Source organism: Cydia pomonella, chromosome 12 (assembly GCF_033807575.1).
Source record: "Cydia pomonella isolate Wapato2018A chromosome 12, ilCydPomo1, whole genome shotgun sequence".
Classification (NCBI taxonomy): Eukaryota; Metazoa; Arthropoda; class Insecta; order Lepidoptera; family Tortricidae; genus Cydia; species Cydia pomonella.
Genome location: NC_084714.1, coordinates 2,303,521 through 2,325,348, shown reverse-complemented (window position 1 = coordinate 2,325,348; position 21,828 = coordinate 2,303,521). Strand labels below are relative to the sequence as shown.

The 21,828-nt window shown below is 41.5% G+C and overlaps 1 protein-coding gene across 3 annotated transcripts in view; it reads right to left on the bottom strand.

The window, feature by feature from the left end:
* LOC133523260 (calcium-transporting ATPase type 2C member 1-like) overlaps window positions 1–21,828 on the bottom strand; it is a 72,774-nt gene that overhangs the window by 13,136 nt on the left and 37,810 nt on the right. For 2 of the 3 annotated variants that reach the window (XM_061858749.1, XM_061858748.1), the window contains exons 4-11: window positions 13,890–14,046; window positions 12,859–13,117; window positions 11,894–12,131; window positions 9,765–9,896; window positions 8,147–8,313; window positions 7,088–7,233; window positions 3,114–3,316; window positions 859–2,670 (exon numbers count right to left, since the gene is read on the bottom strand). In XM_061858749.1, the coding sequence (XP_061714733.1) occupies window positions 859–2,670; window positions 3,114–3,316; window positions 7,088–7,233; window positions 8,147–8,313; window positions 9,765–9,896; window positions 11,894–12,131; window positions 12,859–13,117; window positions 13,890–14,046 (3,114 nt within the window). The remainder of the gene's footprint in view (window positions 1–858; window positions 2,671–3,113; window positions 3,317–7,087; window positions 7,234–8,146; window positions 8,314–9,764; window positions 9,897–11,893; window positions 12,132–12,858; window positions 13,118–13,889; window positions 14,047–21,828) is intronic. The other variant, XM_061858750.1, reaches the window with a different exon arrangement.

Genomic DNA, 21,828 nt, shown 5'->3' with positions numbered 1-21,828 from the left:
TAATGTGTTTTTAGGACTCAAAATCAACACTCGCAAGAAAAACCAACTTTCCTCTTTTGAATCATTTCATTTTGACTTGACTTGGAGAGACTTTACATCTCCAAATCTTATTAGTATTAGTACTCTGATGTATTTTTAACCATAGAGACTATACATCTCTATTGTATTGCAGTAATTATTTATTTTAAGATTATTATAATGTAATGTTTACCCAGGTATTGGCTGTTGTATTTATAAATGTTGTTATGTATTTTTCATGTCACTATATGATGTTACTATAAATGTTGTATTGACTTGTAAAAGAGCCCTTGAGGCCTACTTGCAGAATAAATTTTTGAATTTTGAACCTTAAGGAATCATACACCTAAACCTTCCTAAAGAATCACTCTATTGATAGGTGAAAGTTGCATGAAAATCCGTTCAGTAGTTTTTGAGTTTACCGCGAGCATACATACATACGAACAGACAGACGCGGCAGGAGATTTTGTTTTTTAAAGTGTAGTGATTAACCAACATAAAATATTGTGATGCAATATTCTTTAGCTCTTCGAATCTTCTAAAGTTTTCTTTATCGTTATAATCTTTGCAGAGTGTCGTGGTCAACTGCTGACTGGCGTGAAGGCACAGATATTGCTTGCCGTACGATTTCTCGCCATTTTGTTGGTGATCATTCTGGAAAATGCGTACAGGGGTCCTTTCATTTCCACTTCTAAAGTAATGGATTTTATTGATTGAGCTGTCTATAGATTTGTAGGGCGATTTGGCGTACCACGATGATTGGATGATTAAAAACTCAGATCTATAGTGGGTCATATATTCTGTTTCAGTGGACGTGAGCGCAACTTTTTATATACGTACCGACAGCGAGGGCGGTGGGCCTGGCGTCGCCCGTCAGCATCTTGACGTCGACGGCGGCGCGGCGCAGCGTGGCGATGTTAGCGCGAGTCAGTATATACGTACCGACAGCGAGGGCGGTGGGCCTGGCGTCGCCCGTCAGCATCTTGACGTCGACGGCGGCGCGGCGCAGCGTGGCGATGTTAGCGCGAGTCAGTATATACGTACCGACAGCGAGGGCGGTGGGCCTGGCGTCGCCCGTCAGCATCTTGACGTCGACGGCGGCGCGGCGCAGCGTGGCGATGTTAGCGCGAGTCAGTATATACGTACCGACAGCGAGGGCGGTGGGCCTGGCGTCGCCCGTCAGCATCTTGACGTCGACGGCGGCGCGGCGCAGCGTGGCGATGTTAGCGCGAGTCAGTATATACGTACCGACAGCGAGGGCGGTGGGCCTGGCGTCGCCCGTCAGCATCTTGACGTCGACGGCGGCGCGGCGCAGCGTGGCGATGTTAGCGCGAGTCAGTATATACGTACCGACAGCGAGGGCGGTGGGCCTGGCGTCGCCCGTCAGCATCTTGACGTCGACGGCGGCGCGGCGCAGCGTGGCGATGTTAGCGCGAGTCAGTATATACGTACCGACAGCGAGGGCGGTGGGCCTGGCGTCGCCCGTCAGCATCTTGACGTCGACGGCGGCGCGGCGCAGCGTGGCGATGTTAGCGCGAGTCAGTATATACGTACCGACAGCGAGGGCGGTGGGCCTGGCGTCGCCCGTCAGCATCTTGACGTCGACGGCGGCGCGGCGCAGCGTGGCGATGTTAGCGCGAGTCAGTATATACGTACCGACAGCGAGGGCGGTGGGCCTGGCGTCGCCCGTCAGCATCTTGACGTCGACGGCGGCGCGGCGCAGCGTGGCGATGTTAGCGCGAGTCAGTATATACGTACCGACAGCGAGGGCGGTGGGCCTGGCGTCGCCCGTCAGCATCTTGACGTCGACGGCGGCGCGGCGCAGCGTGGCGATGTTAGCGCGAGTCAGTATATACGTACCGACAGCGAGGGCGGTGGGCCTGGCGTCGCCCGTCAGCATCTTGACGTCGACGGCGGCGCGGCGCAGCGTGGCGATGTTAGCGCGAGTCAGTATATACGTACCGACAGCGAGGGCGGTGGGCCTGGCGTCGCCCGTCAGCATCTTGACGTCGACGGCGGCGCGGCGCAGCGTGGCGATGTTAGCGCGAGTCAGTATATACGTACCGACAGCGAGGGCGGTGGGCCTGGCGTCGCCCGTCAGCATCTTGACGTCGACGGCGGCGCGGCGCAGCGTGGCGATGTTAGCGCGAGTCAGTATATACGTACCGACAGCGAGGGCGGTGGGCCTGGCGTCGCCCGTCAGCATCTTGACGTCGACGGCGGCGCGGCGCAGCGTGGCGATGTTAGCGCGAGTCAGTATATACGTACCGACAGCGAGGGCGGTGGGCCTGGCGTCGCCCGTCAGCATCTTGACGTCGACGGCGGCGCGGCGCAGCGTGGCGATGTTAGCGCGAGTCAGTATATACGTACCGACAGCGAGGGCGGTGGGCCTGGCGTCGCCCGTCAGCATCTTGACGTCGACGGCGGCGCGGCGCAGCGTGGCGATGTTAGCGCGAGTCAGTATATACGTACCGACAGCGAGGGCGGTGGGCCTGGCGTCGCCCGTCAGCATCTTGACGTCGACGGCGGCGCGGCGCAGCGTGGCGATGGCGTCGCGCACGGAGGGCCGCGGCGGGTCGCACACGCCGCACACGCCCGTGAATGTGAGTGCGTCGAGCGACGCGCCGCGGGCTAAAGCTATGATTCGGAGACCTGTAAGAAAATAATGTTATTTGTTTTGCTGCAAAGTTGCTGCTAGACCGCTCGTGCTAATATTGATACCCGAGCACGCGAAAGATTCCAAAATTGAACCACGAGCGTAGCGAGTGGTTCTAGAAGTGGAATATTGAGCGTTGCGAGGGTTTCAAGGCACTAGGGTTAAACAAACTTTGCCTCCGAATGAAACAAAAATTTTCACTACGCCGACGCGAGGAATATTTGAACTATGAAATACAAAAAAATAAACAAATAAAATCCAAATGAAACAACTCAAAATTTGCATCTGATTACTTTGCCCCACATGTGGTTAAAATGCAACTTTATTTACGTACTATCAGGCGAGCCACCGACGTAGTATAAAAAAACCAATGTTAAGTAGGTAGTAAAAAATGCTATAAAACGTAATAAGTCACACTTTTTCATGAAATGGAACTTACCCATTCTGCCAATATTGTACGCCTCAGTCATGAAGTCATTCTGCTTTTCTTTGGTGACTGGAGAGTAGTTGCCCGCACTATCGATATACTGAGTGCAAAGCGGTAATATCTTCTCTATGGCTCCCTTTACAAACACTTCTTCTTTCAGCTTGCCATCGTTGAATTTTGGGGCGCACTTCACTACCATCATTTTTGTTTCTGAACTGCAACAAGATACATAAATTATGGTACGACAAACACAAATATGTATGTCAGGAATCGTGGGCGTATCATACTATACTCTGTATGTTTAGGTATTTAAATAAAAGTAGACAAACAATTTGTACATTTTCGGGTAGTTATAACATTTATTGGTTAACCAACGAAATACAAAACCGCCTGAACTACCTGTCTGACCTACATTATTTGATCATGTAATGTTTTCGTCTACCCTCAGCTGGAGAATCGAGGGTAGATTTTGTTTATTTTTATTTAAATACCTAAAGATACAGAGTAGAGAGACAACACATCAGAACCTTCAACGGTGGATGACGAGGGCTTTCAATGAAATATGATGTTCTAATCACAGTCTTTACTGGACAACATTGATTACAATTTATAGCACACTTTAAATTTTTTATCTTAACCTCGTAAGGCCCAAGGTCCTACCTATAGGACTTATTCAGTTCGATGAAATTTAAATCATATTCAATTAGGACAGAATTGCATTTGTTTTGTTTCGTGCAATTTTCAAACAAAATAAAATCTACTGTATTCCGTGCACTATAGGTTCAAATTCCAGTGGCAAATTTTGGATTTTTCATTTCTATGGCTGGGCCTTAAGAGGTTAAGCAAGCCAGTGGGTTAGACCCAGGAACCGCCACCGACGTCATCTTCTCCCGTTCTCGTCTGGAGATTGATTGACAGCATAACTTCAATTGTTCTCGATTTCAATTGTTTTGACAGCGCACTCTATGACGCCTTGGCGGAACTGCGTCGAACCCCACTCAGGTGTAACGTAACACCCCAGCTTTCTCTATTCGTCAAATATAGCGTGATGTAACGCTTCTTAAAGGCGATAGATGGCACGATTAAGTCCATCTCCGAAATATATAAATTGCGGTAAAAGCGCTTGTGTCCTAGTGGTAGCGTGCGACTTGCCATCCGGAGGTCGCGGGTTCAAACCCCGGCTCGTACCAATGAGTAGGTACTTTGGAACTTATGCACAAAATATCATTTGATATTTACGACTCACTTCGGTGAAGGAAAGCATCGTGATGAAACCGGACTAATTCCAATATGGCCTAGGTTACCCTCTGTGTTGGAAGGTCAGATGGCAATGGCAGTCACGCTAGTCAGAAACCGCCCAATATCTACGACCAGATCACATTTATTTTCTATGATAGATAATATAATTGCGGCTTAAATGACGCATGTGATAATACGACATCGTCATTTTTAAAAAATAGGTGTCATTAAGACTTTAAACACATGACCATCTAATTAAATTAGCGAACTAGTATATACTACGTAGACATAGCGTTAACCAGTTTCCGCTTAGTACAGCGACATCTACCGGCGAATTGAAGAAACTAGCATTTGATCTTATCGATGCTTTTCATTCTGACCGCCAATTTTAAATATAACAAGCAATATAAACAAACATTCCTACACAAATTGACAAATTCCCACAGTAAACTCAAAAAGGCATGTGTTTTGGCAGTGGGGCGACACTGTTCCTTTCGGGCATTCTCCGAGCAATTATTAGGGTTGCCACAACTTGACGTCCCTATGCGTGCACAACCACGAATAAGATAATAAAACCGGCGCCCGCTATTCTCACTTAAAGTTGAATCAAAATAATTCAACTGAAATTGCAACCGTGTTTATGTATAAAATTGGTCATTGTGATTAATTTTTGCAATGGTTTTATCATCGCTAAAAGTGATATGTAGTGCTGAGTTGACAATATCATTTAAGTTCATGGGAAAATTAGCTACAGTAAGTGTATAATTCTCATATAAATAATAAATATTTTATTGTGAATTTTTCGCAAATGAAATTTAAATTTGAATTGACTTACCTTCTCAATAGTAAATAATCACATTCTATGGACATCACTAGTTTGCATTTAGGAATACTATGTAATAAAAGACAAGAAAGGAGTTATAAGGATGCAGCGCGTTAAAAAGAGACTTTCTTAAAAAAAGTCATCGAGTTCCGAGCGCTGCCTCATTCAATGAGTTAAATTAAAATTATTTTTTATCCAACATACATAATTATAATCACGCCTATTTCCCGGAGGGGTAGGCCACGGATTTCCAGTTGCTACGATCCTGACATACCTCTTTCCCTTCCTTCACTTTCATAACACACCAGTTTTTAGTGTCCTTGCCACAAAATTTGACACAACAGTACTTAATGCATTTTTCATGGCAAAAACTTCTTCGAGCTACCGATGTTTCAAGACCGAGCCCGGTCCTGTAAGCGTTTTTAGAAATTCGTGTAAACCTACCGTATGCGTGGCAGAGGAGGTAGCGCGACTATGCTAGGTCCTTACCTTAGGAGAGTGGTCTGTGTTCTTAACTGAATGACGCAGCCACCTTCAAAAACTAACTGAGAAAAGAATGTCTACATAAAGATACATAAGAGATCAGCTCATCAGAGTACACCTTATCTACACAACACAGTGTTGGCCAGTTTACGCTCGGTACAGCGACATCTACCGACAGATTGAGGAAACACATATTAGACCATCGTACAGTCGACGTTAGTGATATATTAACTTTTCAGTTTTGTCTTAAATATAATTAATGAAGGAGCTGAGGCGACTGTCTCAGGTAGCCTATTGTAAATCTTTGGACCCATTACGTGCGTCACCTTGTTCGACCGTGCGAGTCTCCCTTGTACGGGAATCAGTGTGCTCGGGTTCCGTAAAGGGCGACCGGAGTCCGCGCGTGTTTTATATTCAGATAGGTATATGTACGTAGATCGCTATCTGGTTTATTAGTATTGAGGGTAAAGTTAGAATATCCAGTTCTTTAAAATAAGGCCTCGCCGAGGTATCTAGGGCCACCTGCGCTACCGATCGCACGGCTCGTTTTGTAGCCTGAATGCGCACTGCCAGCACGCCGCGCGCCCCCATAATTCCGCGCCGTACTGCAGCAGCGAATGTACCGTCGCGAAGTAGCCGGCTCGCACGACATGCCGCGGCACGACACGCGCGAGCCGGCCTAGTCCGGAGCATGCTCCACCCAATTTACCACACAATATGTCGATAACGCACAACTTTTCAGTTTTGGCATGAAACAAACCTAACCTAACATATCTATAGGATAACCTTACGAAAATCCTAAAAAATTAACGGTTTCAGAGTTTACATGCCATCTTTCGACACATGATTAAAACTTTAAGAACGCTATTTGACTATAATAGTTATATGTGTTAAATTTGTTACAATATCAAAAAGTGGAGCCATCTAATAGATCATAGGCCAAAGGTATGGCGGCATCGTTTCGAGCGAAGCGATAGCGAAGAATAACGATCAAAGTCAAATGACGTTCTAAAAGCTTTAATCATGTGACGAAAGATGGCAGTAAATTTACTGTGTCTACAAAGTTATCTTTGACAATCCACCTCTTTGACGACCGGTTTGGCCTAGTGGGTAGTGACCCTGCCTACGAAGCTGATGGTCCCAGGTTCAAATAATGGTAAGGGCATTTATTAGTGTGATGAGCATGAATATTTGTTCCTGAGTCATGGGTGTTTTCTATGTATTTAAGTATTTATAAATATTTATATATTATATATATCGTTGTCTAAGTACCCTCAACATTAACTTGAGCTTACTCTGGGACTTAGTCAATTTGTGTAATAATGTCCTATAATATTTATTTATTTATTACCTCTATTTCAAATTCTCTTTGGAATCACTTGTATATTGACTACTAGCGCCATCTATTGTAAAAACTCCGTAAACGTATATAGAATATTACCTGAATGGTATCTCATGCAGCCTCGTATACTGTTCTCTGACGTCATCCATTCCGTTTTTCATGGCCGCCGCGAGTAAAGCGCCCTCTGTCGGTTGCCCGTATAGAGTTTCGTCGCGAATAACGGCGTTGTTGCATAGGACGCCCACCTGAAATTGCATTTTGAATGAAATTGAACTTTATTGTTATGGAAGAGGGTGTATTTTGGGTTGTTTTTATTAGCCGTCCACAAATCAGAATTTGCGAGGACCAATGCAATTTTATTTTTGTCATTTTTAGTTTTTTTTTTTTTTTACTAGTCATTATTGCAACTTTAGTAGTGTCATATGTGCATTGCCGATTCACGGAAAACTTATAGCCAATTTTTTTAAAGAATCCACTAATCCTAACCAAGGGAAGATTTTGAAGATTTCTTTCAAGTCATTTATTAGCGAATATTTAATGGTACCTACTGAATGGCAGAATAGTTCAGTGTAGTTTAAAAAATAATTAAAGAGGGAAATTGCTTTTGACGTTTTTGATGTGAAGGTTCAATTTGAGTGCTGGTTGATGCTTAAATTATGATTATTACAAGCTTTTATTTACTTTCACCTGACCATTGTCTGTTCGTAATCAAATCTTGCAAGTTAAATTTGATCCACTTCCCGGTTTCCGATTGAGCTGAAAATTTGCATACATATGTAAGTCGGGTGACAATGCAATATTATGGTACCATCGAGATGATCTGATGATGGAGACAGGAGGTGGCCATAGGAACTCTGTGATAAAACAACGTAACCTAACTGTGTTTGGGGTTTTTAGAATTGTCTCGATGAGTATTAGTTACTTGTGGAAAGAAAAGTACAGTCAGCGATAAAAGCTTATACCAAAAATGAAATTTTTGCCAAAAACTTATTTTACCTTATTTCCTCGTATGTTTCGAGAAAAGCACTATATATGCCTCGGCAGGAACAGCAATTCGTGAATTCGTCTTCTTTGTCGAAACTCATCCACGAATTGCTCTTTCCCGGCCTCTGCAATAATGTACTATTATTAAAGGGTTAAGATCTAACACGGTTTTACCTCGAGCATGCTTTGAAGAGCAGATCGTGCTACATCCAAGTCTCGTCCCTTATAAGCACGTAGTTGGATATCGCCGCGTGCGTTGTAGCCCGCGCCGCGAACTTCCGCAATATGGCCGCCGGAAGTTGACATGCAGGTCACTGTCATCTCGTTCTTCGTTAGCGTTCCTGTTGATTACAATAATTAATCGTTAATAGCTGCTTTGTCAGTAGAGAAAAAAAACCGGTCAAGTGCGAGTTCGTTTTACTTGCGCACAGAGGGTTCCGTACAATTTTTGAATTATCTCATGTAACTTGACCTAGTCACTAGACTTTGAAATTTTGCCCCCTCTTTCCGAAGTTAATTAAAAAAAAATACTTTCAATGTGTCTGGGTTAGCGTTGTTCACTATTCCCACATCGATAGCTTAAGTGGTTCTCGACATATTTAGCGATGTGACAGACAGACAGACTGACAGACAGACAAACAGACGGACGGACGGACAACAAAGTAATAAGAGTTCCGTTTTTTCCTTTTGAGGCACGGAACGCTAAAAAGCGGCAAATTTGAAAAATGTAGGCGCGAAAATAACGCTTTTGAATACATACGAGTAATTGCGCGTTATTTCCTACTGCTAATTGATTTGCCACTACTGAACTCAAAACTTTCTTTACAGCAGAATTCGAATTGACTCCACGCCAATCACGCCATCTCAATTAAAATTGAAACCAGAATTTCATACTTTGAATTTCTTCGCAGATTTATGCACGTACGACACTTTCCTCGACCGAAAAAACTATATCGCGGAAGCAGACAAAACACTCATAAGTTGAAAAAAAAATTGAACGTGTTAGAATCAAGTACTTAATATTACAAAATGCTAGTGCCTGCGCCAAATCTTGGGATTAGTTGTCAAGCGGACCCCAGGCTCCCATGAGCCGTGGCAAGCCGGGACAACGCGAGGAAGAAGAAGACTTACAAGGAAAGGTACCCAACTGTCCGGTTCCGATTTGATTTATATTTATATATGTTATAGAGTAGTCTAAAATAACGGACACGAATTTTTTTTTAGCTGCCCAAACTCAACCTATTGGGCGATATTGTCCTCCAAAGTACTAAAAAGTTACTAAATCTTCTAACTCCTATAGAAAGTGATGCTCAAGCAACTTGCTAGTTAATGGCTGGTTTGAGTATATGTTTGAGAACAGGAAAAAATAATGTACACGTGTTTTGTTATATCTGCTTAAACTCAAGTTTTCCTAAAAAAACACCCGTCTTTATGTGTAACTTTAGCGATAAGATATTATAAAACCTCGAATGTCGATTTTTTTTAGGAAAAAATGAATTTAAGCAGATATGACAAAACACGTGCTCATTATTTTTTGCTGCTTTCAAACATATAGTCAAACCAGCCATTAACTAGCAAGTTGCTGGAGCATCACTTTCTATAGGAGTTAGAAGATTTAGTAACTTTTTATTACTTTGGAGGATAATTTCTCCTAATAGGTTGAGTTTGGGCAGGTAAAAAAAATACGTGTCCGTTATTTTAGACTACTCTATAACATATATAAATATGAATCAAATCGAAACCGGACAGTTGGGTACCTTTCCTTGTTAATATTACAAAGTGCAATACGAACCGGTCTTATCACTGCAAATGACGTTAACACAGCCCAGAGTCTCGACGGTGGGTAGTTTCTTCACGATCGCGTTGCGTTTGGCCATTCGCATCACACCCAAGGCAAGAGTCACGGTCACCACGATGGGTAGCCCTGAAATGGACAAAAAGAAGTTGAGATTTGCCTTTCGGCCGCCATCGCAACTGTGTTTCGCAACTAGGCCTTTTGTGTCTTGCTGGCAAGTGATTGCTTAACAGGAATAATTGTTCTTCTATCACAACTAGTTGCCATGAAAGACTAAACAATGCTTATAGACCAGGGGTTCCCAAAGTGTGCGCCGCGGCGCCCTGGTGCGCCGTAGAAAGTAAAGAGGGGCGCCTTGAGTTCTATCATTATCCGAAACCACAAATATTCGCGGGTACCTATTTGAGCGCTCGCATCGGTAAATAATATAGCGTCATGTCACTCTTTTTCGACCGTGATTTTAAATTTACAAGGGCGCCGTTGCAAAATACTACACTTGTAACTGCGCCGCAGGTAGAAAAAGATTGGGAAACCCTGTCATAGACAACTGGTTGTGAAACAGTTGCGATGGCGGCGGCGAAAGGGAGATTTGTGGAATTTTGAATCAATTACCTTCTTGCTGTTGGGTAACACTCACAGAGTGCTGCACTCATAAAATCCATAAAAGTAAATATCATAATGCCATTGTATTTATATCTCCTAAATTTCATAATAACTCAGCCCCAAAATGACTAAATATCAAATCGTTTCCTTCTTAAAATGGCCAAATGTCATAATGACTTTTATTCATATCGTCCAAGTCTCAAAATACCTAAATGTCAAAAAGTATGTTTCATCAATTGCCGAATTTCCGATGGACTTCTTTTTTTAAATATATTATATATTTATAGTTTAATTTGACGTATTTACAATTTGTTAACAATCTGGCGGCGCTAAAGACTGATAATATTGGATAAAATAGCACTAATGAATTTAGGTAAATTGACGTTTAGGTATGAAACCACGTTAATTTGAAGTTAAGGCATTTTAGGAAAAATATGTTAGACATTCTGTGATTCAGGCAGTTTGAAACTATTCCGTTTTGAAGTCTTGGAATTTTGGTAAATGGTAAAATGAAATTAAGATTAAATGAAAACAAAGCATATAAAATAAATAATAAAATATATAAATATTATAGGACATTATTACACAAATTGACTAAGTCCCACAGTAAGCTCAATAAGGCTTGTGTTGAGGGTACTTAGACAACGATATATATAAATATTTATAAATACTTAAATACATAGAAAACACCCATGACTCAGGAACAAATATCCATGCTCATCACACGAATAAATGCCCTTACCAGGATTTGAACCCGGGACCATCGGCTTCATAGGCAGGGTCACTACCCACTAGGCTAGACCGGTCGTCAGACATATATTTCATTATAGGATCAAGCAAGTACTGGGCGCCTTCAGACCAAACGGTTGGGCGAAGCTCTCACATAGTGCACAAAAAGGTCAACTATTAGGAGCGCCCTCGCGCGCACTCACATTTGAGCGCCTGCGTCGCCTTTTATACCAAAAGGAACAAGGGCGCGTTTCGCGCGCCTTCACGTATTGTAAAAAGTTAAATGGGGTATATTACCATAAAGTTGTTTAAATTTAGCCCAATAGGTATCTGTATTTACATGCTCGTTAAATATGTGTTTCAAATTTATATAATCTTGCTTAAAAACAATTTAAAAATTTGCATGGTCTCTTATTTATTGCTTTGGTATTTTTGAATATGTCTGAGATAAATAAAACAGCCAATTTCTGTAAGAATAGTTCCGTATTTTAATTTATCAATCATAATTGATTTAGGCATTACTTCATTGGGATGAAGAACTTCTTTACGCTGCATTAAACAACATGAATTCAGAACCTGGAACTCTCTGCATATTACAAGATCGGGCCAAGCCCGACATTCGGAGCACCCTTCGCGCACTCTCTTTACTCGGCGCCGCTTGCACGGCAAAGCCCGACATTAGAAGCACGATCGCCCGCGGCGTCCTCCAAACTGAACGCTCGGGTGCAGCCCGACATTCGGAGCGCACCACGCCCTCACATACTCTCGGAATTGCCTCAAATCTCATAACTCACCCTCAGGAATAGCAGCGACAGCCAAACTGACACTAATGGTGAACATCTCCTGCAGCGCTTTCCCTTGAAGCCAGCCCGCCACCATGATGAAGCCGATGATACAGAAGGAGTACAGGGACAGCTGGGCTCCAAGGGTGTCCATGGACTTCTGCAGGGGGGTCTTAGGGGCTTCTTCGGCTTGCATCATGCGAAAGATGTCGCCGAATTCGGAGCGCTCGCCTGTGCTGACCACAATACCCTGGAAATTGTAACATAAACTTTTTTTATACCACGAGGGTGGCACACAAACATACGGCCCGCCTGATGGTAAGCCATCACCGCAGCCTATGAACACCCGCAACTCCAGAGGTGTTGCATGCGCGATGTAAATCAGATCTGACTATATTATCGGAATGAACACTCTGAAATAACTTGGAATTTCCCGAATATACCTCGAATACTCTATGGCTTTTATGTATTTTATTAAGTTCAGAGAATTCTTGAGTCGTACCAAACATTCAGTACATGAGGAAAATGATTGGAATTACATCAGCTTCGAAGATTTAACAATTTGACGCATACATTCAGCAGGGTGTTCATCCTCACAACCTAGAACCTAAATGGTCGCGTACTGTGCGGTTTAAGAGGAATTTCCTCCCGCGAACGCTTCGGCTGTGGAATGAGCGCTGCCGAGGTTTTCCCGAGGGGCTACAGTATGGGGTTCTTCAAAAAAGGAGTGTACTGGTTTTTAAAGGGTCGGCTGCTTACCATCAGGCGGACCGTATGCTTGTTTGCCACCGACGTGGTATTAAAAAAATACGTTAAAATTTTGCCACCAGCTCTCCCATAAACGCCATGTTACCTAAGCTTTATTCACTCTCCCAGCAGCAGCCTTAATCGGTTGTATATTCTTAGCCGCCTGTTCAGTTTCTCGCGTAAAGGAAAATTCATCTATAAACAAGTCCGTATAGGTCTAAAAAACTAACCTTAGCATTACCGCACCGCACCAGCGTTCCCATAAACGCTATATTATCCTTATTGACCCTCCCAGCAGCCGCCTTATTCGGTAGTATATTCTTAACCGCTGGCTCCGTCTCTCCAGTAAATGAACTTTCATCTATAGCTAAGTCCGTAGAATCGAATAGTCGTAAGTCGGCTGGAACTCGGTCGCCGACGTTGAGATGGACTATATCGCCGGGAACGAGGTTTCGCGCGAGGAAATGCTCGATGCTGCCTTCGCGGAGGCTGGAAGGAAAGTGAGTTTTAATTAGGTCAACTTAAAGTTTAAGTTTGTTTGACCATCTAATAATGTTCTGAAAACATGTTTACTTATGAGAAGTTATTTGCTTCAACCCTACAGTGCGGTGTATCGTTGGAAAGGTCTTTCAAAACTAATAGGGGTCTTCAATAAACATTTTTTGTAAAAGTGAATATATTCGGAGATAATCGCTCCGAAAGAAAAAAAATGTGTCCCCCCCCCTCTAACTTTTGAACCATAGGTCCAAAAAATATGAAAAAAATCGTGGAAGTAGAGCTTAAGAAAGACATTAAATGAAAACTATAGCGGACATGATCAGTTTAGCTGTTTTTGGGTTATCGCAAAGTTTCCCCTGCATAGTAAAAAGACTTACTTTAATTAGGTACTGATTATGCAAATTTGCCTATTTGTTTAACTCGCGTGAAAGGTACCGTTTCATCCCTTGGTTAACAATTTACTATACTTTAAGCTCCAGTTTAGCTTATTGTGACGGAAGAGTAACTACGGAACCCTACACTGAGCGTGGCCTGACATGCTCTTGGCCGGTTTTTGAAAATATTAGCGATATTCTTGCACGGATACCCCTTGTTTTGTGAAATAGACCTTAATTATGTGTAGTTAGAGTTTAATATACAAGTGGGCGAGATAAGTTCATTAAGTTCTTCTAATGATTTCTCTTGTACAAATGCCAGGGTGGTTTATTATGAGTACCTACTTCTGAAATGTGCCTTAATTGTTTGTAGTTAGAGTTCAAATTACCAGTTACAAGTAGGCGGGACGAGTTTATTAAGTTCTTCAAGTGACTTCTCGGAGCGATATTCTTGGACGAAGGCGACTGTGACAACAATCATGATGGCCACGGTTATGGAGATGGCGTCGTCGTATTGACGCATGATGATGCTCACTACGGCGGAACCTGCAAAAAAAAAGAAAAGAGTTAAGCTTTTAATGGTCCTGATAAAAAAATACACTAATCAAACCCCATTGTCTCTTTTTAAGTCCCAAAAAAAAACATGATCATATAAAGTTGGTAATTTTTGCCGTACTATATATAAGTACCTGGGCGACCGAGCTTTGCTCGGTTATAACTATTTATTGTAATATGGTGGTCTATAGGTGATAATCTTAACTAAATTTTTTTACTAAATTAAACTTGTCTAAAACAATAGAAATTAAAAAAATATATATAAACTTGAACATATAAAAAAAAAAAAAGTTAATCACCGGGCGAGATTCGAACGCGTAACATTCGTTTAGCAGTCCGCGTCTTAACCCGCTGGACCAGACGGACAGTGGCCGGCAACACGAAATTAGCGACCATATTCTGCGTCGAAAGAAAAACGCATGAAAACTCGAAAACACGCGTTTTCCCAAACATAAGACTAATCTAGATAGATTGTATACCACCAAAAACCCCCATATACCAAATTTCAGCGAAATCGTTAGAGCCGTTTCCGAGATCACAGAAATATATATATATATACAAGAATTGCTCGTTTAAAGGTATAAGATATCTAAGTGTCTACTACAAAGGGATAAAATAGGAAAAAGAAAACAAAAAACTCTTATTAAAACATATTTAAAGCTTTCGGAAATAAAGGTAGGTAACAAAATAAATACGCGACAGACCTTAATGGTGTTATTCATAATCGCGTTATACTGGCTTCTTCGATTCTTATATTTAAAAAACTAGGTTTACTACCACTTCCTTCTTTATACATTTACGAAGTGTGTATGTTTGTTCACAAACATAAACATATATTTAAGAAAACCCGTGACAGTCAGCCACGCGCCTGCCGAAACCCGGATAGGTTGATCCCCGATACACATCTAAGATTGGCAAAGCATAAAAAAAGCTGCTTGATTATGACTATAGAAATTTACAATAAATTGCCTGCTGACATGAAGGACATGAATATTGAAATGTTTAAAGTAAAATTGTATCAATGGCTCAATAATAATAATTTCTATAGCATAAACGAATGCCTTGACTTGAAATAATATATAGGGAGCGTGCATGAACTATAGGAGGCAGCACAGGAGCCGTCAGATTTTTGGCGCGAGGCGTAAATGTGATGTTTTTTGTTCCGATGTAGCCCACAAGATGGCAGAACCTACTATGCACAAGAAAACACTTGACGTGTAAATGTGCCTGTTTGTAAAACTAGGTTTACTACCACTTCCTTCTTTATACATTTACGAAGTGTGTATGTTTGTTCACAAACATAAACATATATTTAAGAAAACCCGTGACAGTCAGCCACGCGCCTGCCGAAACCCGGATAGGTTGATCCCCGATACACATCTAAGATTGGCAAAGCATAAAAAAAGCTGCTTGATTATGACTATAGAAATTTACAATAAATTGCCTGCTGACATGAAGGACATGAATATTGAAATGTTTAAAGTAAAATTGTATCAATGGCTCAATAATAATAATTTCTATAGCATAAACGAATGCCTTGACTTGAAATAATATATAGGGAGCGTGCATGAACTATAGGAGGCAGCACAGGAGCCGTCAGATTTTTGGCGCGAGGCGTAAATGTGATGTTTTTTGTTCCGATGTAGCCCACAAGATGGCAGAACCTACTATGCACAAGAAAACACTTGACGTGTAAATGTGCCTGTTTATGGTTCCGATTCAGACCACAAGATGGCAGACCCTCCAACGCGCACGGTCCCTATTGTAGGGTCAAGTCTTATTTCTTCAAGTTAAATCACTTTTAGTAGTTATTTCCATTTATTAATGAATTACAATTAAAAATAAGCAGGAAAATCATTCAATCATAAACGTCAAGTCTCCCTCCAAATTATATGTCACCATCGTCATTAAAAAAAAAAACAATTGAGTTGCCATATCAAAATGACATTACCCAGATTGACATAGAATTGCCACAACAATATCGAATTACACCCAAAAGGATACAAAAATACACTACAGCATTAGTATTAATCGGTTATACATAGTACTTATCTTTATAAAGAACCTTACAATATTGTAAGTATTATAATTTATGTGAATAATTGTGTAAGACATTAACTTAATTGTAAATAATAATGGGCAAACACTTGTAATTTATTAACATTGTACATATTTTATTTTTAATTATTATAGCTTCAAGTTTTTGTGTATATTTGCATACCAGCTATGGTTAAACATAGAAACCTACCGCCTTTTGTAACACCTATGTAATGATGCATGCATGTTATGTATGGTAATGTTTAAAGCAAATAAAATATTCTATTCGAGCAACACAGGGAAGGGAGACGGCATTCATACTATTTCCCCTCTGCCAAAGCATTGGCACAACTGTGCCTATGGCGGTGTATGTTGTGACTCGTCCGTACACAAAAAGAGATCAAGGTGTGCGAGATTTGTCTTTGACGTGTGTCATTTTCTATGTATTTGTGTCTTCATTACAGATTGGATTTTGTATGTAGTGAGTGAGAAGTGCGACTGTGTGCACGTTTCCCCCCGCAAAAAATGGCAGAAAGATTTGTACGGTAAGATATCGCTTAGGCTCCTCCCTTACGACGTGTCGGAAGCCGGTGTTGCTCGAAGACTGGCTTGAATTAGCAAACATACCCGGAGAGACCCCGGTTTTATATATGTTTAGTGTGCCGAGGAACTGCACAACCTTATACCTCCGTCCCCATTTCACCATCGGACTACCAGACAATCGGCACTCCGGCATCGCTTCAGGTATTCCACAAATACGCACGAAGCTGCTACTGCTTCAACATTCCTTATGCGAACTGCCAAAGAGTGGAATGCCCTGCCCGAGTCTGTGTTACCGTATGTGTACAATCTGAGTCTCTTCAAGGCTAGAGTAAATAGGTATCTCATAGGTAAGCGTGCTCCACCGTAGAAAGTATCATTACTTATCATCAGGTGAGATCGTGGTCAACCGTCTGCCTATCCTCCATAAAAAAGTGTGTTTAAAATGCGAAAGTTACAAATGCTATAAAAAATATTGGCTATAACTTTATGGGTTTTTTACAAGTTTGCCTGTCGAGGTTGTCTCGATAGACTTAAGGGTTCTTCAAAAATGTATGAGGTTTTGAAAGTATCGGCAGCCTGCCGGTACTTGTGGGTTCCATGGGTTAAGATAACCGCTTCCCATCAGTCAGGCCGTGCAATTATTACCACCGGCATGATATAAAAAATACGTGAAGGGCGGGAGACTAAATCTAGCATGCTAAACTGATAGTACTGGCTAATATCATGGCTTAAACTGTTCCCATTTCACTAGCTTTAAAATTTAACCAATAACCATCGGCCCGATTCGAAGAATGATAAAGACACGTTTAAGATCTTGGTAAGATCTTTAAAAGATCGATAACTATACGACATGTCAAAATTGACGTTATTTCCATTCCGCTGTGATCCCAATAAGATCTATCTACGATATTTCTAACGTCAAAGTGACATTGGTTGCCCGAATCGAGCTGCTTCTGTCAATTATACGACATATAAACGATATCTAAATAAGAACTGATCTAAACCAGAACTTAACGTTATCGTATCTCATTCTTCGAATCGAGGCGCTCCCAAAAAGGTATATAGCTGAAGTAGTTCCTTATTTACCTACTCATAACTTTTCATACAGCTCCGCTACAGCCTCCCCTTTTTGTTATCATATACGCCCGCTGTACACTGTTATATATGTAAACAACGGAACATATCACAAAGAGTCGACTGTATTTCGAGGCAACTGAAAGCAAACACAGCTTTACATAAGTCGGCTGTTTTCCTGTACCGTAAAACATGTGTGCGAAACGTACCGTGAAATTACTTTCGGCCTGGAGTTAGGGCGGCGAATAAATACGTGTCTTGAACCTTGTTGGCTTCCTGACAGTAACTCTCTAAAAATGAGAATTCTGCTCTTTTTACCTACTTGGGCATTCCTTTTTCCTAACTGAAAAGTTGTAGTTAGTGTGTAGTTGAAGATATGTTCTGGCCAAGAGTCAGATGGCAATACACCGGTTTCTAATAACTTAAGGACGATAACTTCATTTATGGTTTCCTTTTAATCTTTCGTACGAAAAACTGCAAGTTGTATCATAGTTCATGGTTCTCAAGTATCATAGTTCTCAAAAGCTGTATACTTGTTGCTACTGTGCTGTAATGAATGCTTATACAGTGGTTGACTGTTTAGTCGAATCAAGTTGCTCAGTCAAAACGATTACTCAATCATGTTTGCTGCTGCTTACTGTATGTACTATTTATTTATTTTTTTGCGACAATAAATGACTTTTTTTTTTAAGTTCAAACCCACTAAATAGACAAGCGCCAGCGAATGCTGTTCTAGAGATCTCGACTGGGAAACCGAAATGACGGAAAACCACGAGCCAGATGGTCGGACGACATGAAAAAGACGGCACGGCCGACCTGGCATAGAACCGCCACATCTAGAACAACATGGAAATCCACGAGAGGTACATGTTCAGCAAAGGACGCGAATATGCCGGGAAAGAATACACAAGTTGTTTCATTTGACGGAGTAGCAAGTAAAGCAATGTTATTGTAATAAATTTAAACAGTAAATCTCGTGATTATTTTTAGCTATAATCTAAATAACTATGTTTCCTCGAAATAGTAAAACATATAGTTTTAATTTTCAGATTCACTGAGCGTAAACTATGATCTAACTAAACAATACGTCATGATATCCATTCTGTCTGTTCATTGTTATCGAAATGACAAGTGAAGACGCAATAATAGCGCGGTATTATTATGATATATGTGGAGACGATGACAGCCATGTATATGCAACGCAGTACTGAAAGGTATTATTGGACGAGTATATTACGCAACAGTTATTATAGAGTATTATATTCCTGAAAACTTCAGACTAATTAGTATAGTCTTTATTTCCAGAAATACAATTTACAGACGAACAATTTAAAAAGTAACACATACAAATCAAACTAGAAACTAAATACAACTAATTATAAACCTAAACAAGCGACAACTAGATAAAAAAAAATCTGGAAACCTATAATTTCGTCATCATTTTGGGATTAAACGACCGTGAAGGTCTTCATTCATTTCATTTTAAATTTTATTGTTGGCCCCTTCAATCTTTTAAGACAGGAGTGGTAAAAATTTTGAAACAAAAATACGACTAAAAACTGTATTTTAAAAAGGGACTAGTAGGTAGTTTACTGTATACGTATACAAATGTGTCATCACTTTGGTATATTGCCCTAAATTACTGCCGGCATAACGTATCATTGGGGCTACGTTATAATTCATGGACATATGCTGAAAGCAATATGAATTAATAAAACCTTAGAAGTACGGGGCTGGCGTACTTTAAATTCTATTAACTAATACGCTTTATGACATATAATGTAGGTAGACTTATCACAAATACAGGTTTTTTTTTTGTTTCCTTATGGTGGGTAAATGTAGTCCTAGGTATATCTCCTTTCCTTCTTCCTCGCGTTGTCCCGGCATTTTGCCACGGCTCATAGGAGCCTGGGGTCGGCTTGACAACTAATCTCAAGATTTGGCGTAGTCACTAGTTTTTACGAAAGCGACTGCCATCTGACCTTCCAACCCAGAGGGTAAACTAGGCCTTGTTGGGATTAGTCCGGTTTCCTCACGATGTTTTCCTTCACCGAAAAGCGACTGGTAAATAACAAATGATATTTCGTACATAAGTTCGGAAAAACTCATTGGTACGAGCCGGGGTTTGAACCCGCGACCGCCGGATAGCAAGTCGCACGCTCTTACCGCTAGGCCACCAGCGCTGATAGTCCTAGGTATATCTGATTAAGAGTCCTTATTCCTACAGACGAGCGTATTTTGTAAAATGCTTCCTTTTTCATTCAAGATTACGACGTAACTATTAGTATTTATTCAAAAACTGATAACGTACTTAAATAATCGTTTCCTAAACTAGGGGCTCCAACAGTTCAAATTTTCATTTTCTCTTTTAAACCTCTTTTTTAATGAGGTTTTTTGGGAGTCTTTTCCAAATTTTGCAGTGAGATGTGGCGTTTCGGTTCTCAATTTTGCTATAAACAAGAATCATTTGGTACATGAATGACTACAATTTGATTCAACATATCTCGTACGAGGGGCTGGAATGATTAACAATCGAAGATTCATTTGAAAAAACTGATAAAATACCTTCCGAGTTTTCTTCATTTTTTTGGCGAAAACAGGGTTTTATTATATTTTATTTCCGCAAATTGTACGCATATTTTGCTTTAAAAATAATATTATAGCAAACTGTAACTTTATGTTAACCTATAAAAAAAAAATCGTAACTATGGGACCTACATTGCCGTAAATTTATATTTTTTTAAAACACGTATAAATCACGCAGCAGCGACGCCCCGCTCTCAGTCCGCGCGGAGCGCGCTTAGAGGACGGACCTGTGCTCGATTGTCAGGCATTCGTTGCGATCGTAATCAGCTACGGAGTTCCGAGAAGTGCTATATACTGCGATTAGAAAATCTTAATAAAAGTTCATTTTTTACAGTATGCCTAACAGACTCGCTTATTGATGGATTTTCAGTGTTACTTTTTTTTTAATACTAAGTCGGTGGCAAACAAGCATACGGCCCGCATATGTACGCCTGCAACTCCAGAGGAGTTACATGCACGTTGCCGACCCTAACCCCCTCCCGCCCCTCGTTGAGCTCTGGCAACCTTACTCACCGGCAGGAACACAACACTATGAGTAAGGTCTAGTGTTATTTGGCTGCGATTTTCTGTAAAACGCATTTTCACTTGAAATTACGTTAGGGTTTGCATTATTATTTTTGACCTGGATGAAGTCCAAGTTCTCATGACGGAGTCAGGAGTTGGTCACCAGAACTCCTAATCTACTAATTATAATCCCATCGTGTTTGGGCTCAAAAGATTTGCCCTGACGAACACCATCGATCTAGATGAGGTCCAGGGTCTCATGATGGAGTCAGGAGTTGGTCACTAGAACTCCTAATCTACTCATTATAATTCCATCGTGTTTGGGCTCAACAGAGTTGCCCTGATGAGCACCTTCAATCTAGATGAGGTCCAGGGTCTCATGATGGAGTCAGGAGCTGGTCACCAGAACTCCTAATCTACTCATCATAACTCCATCGTGTTTGGGTTCAATAGAGTTGCCCTGACGAGCACCATCAATCTAGATGAGGTCCAGGGTCTCATGATGGAGTCAGGAGCTGGTCACCAGAACTCCTAATCTACTCATCATAACTCCATCGTGTTTGGGCTCAATAGATTTGCCCTGATGAACACCATCGATCTAGATGAGGCCCAGGGTCTCATGATGGAGTCAGGAGTTGGTCACCAGAACTCCTAAACTACTCATCATAACCTCATCGTGTTCGGGCTCAATAGATTTGCCCTGACGAGCATCATCAATCTAGATAAAGTCCAGGGTGTCATGATGGAGTCAGGAGTTGGTCACTAGAACTCCTAATCTACTCATTATAATTCCAACGTGTTTGGGCTCAAAAGATTTGCCCTGATGAGCACCATCGATCTAGATGAGGTCCAGGGTCTCATGATGGAGTCAGGAGTTGGTCACCAGAACTCCTACTCTACTCATCATAACTCCATCGTGTTTGGGCTCAATAGAGTTGCCCTGACGAGCACCTTCAATCTAGATGAGGTCCAGGGTCTCATGATGGAGTCAGGAGCTGGTCACCAGAACTCCTAATCTACTCATCATAA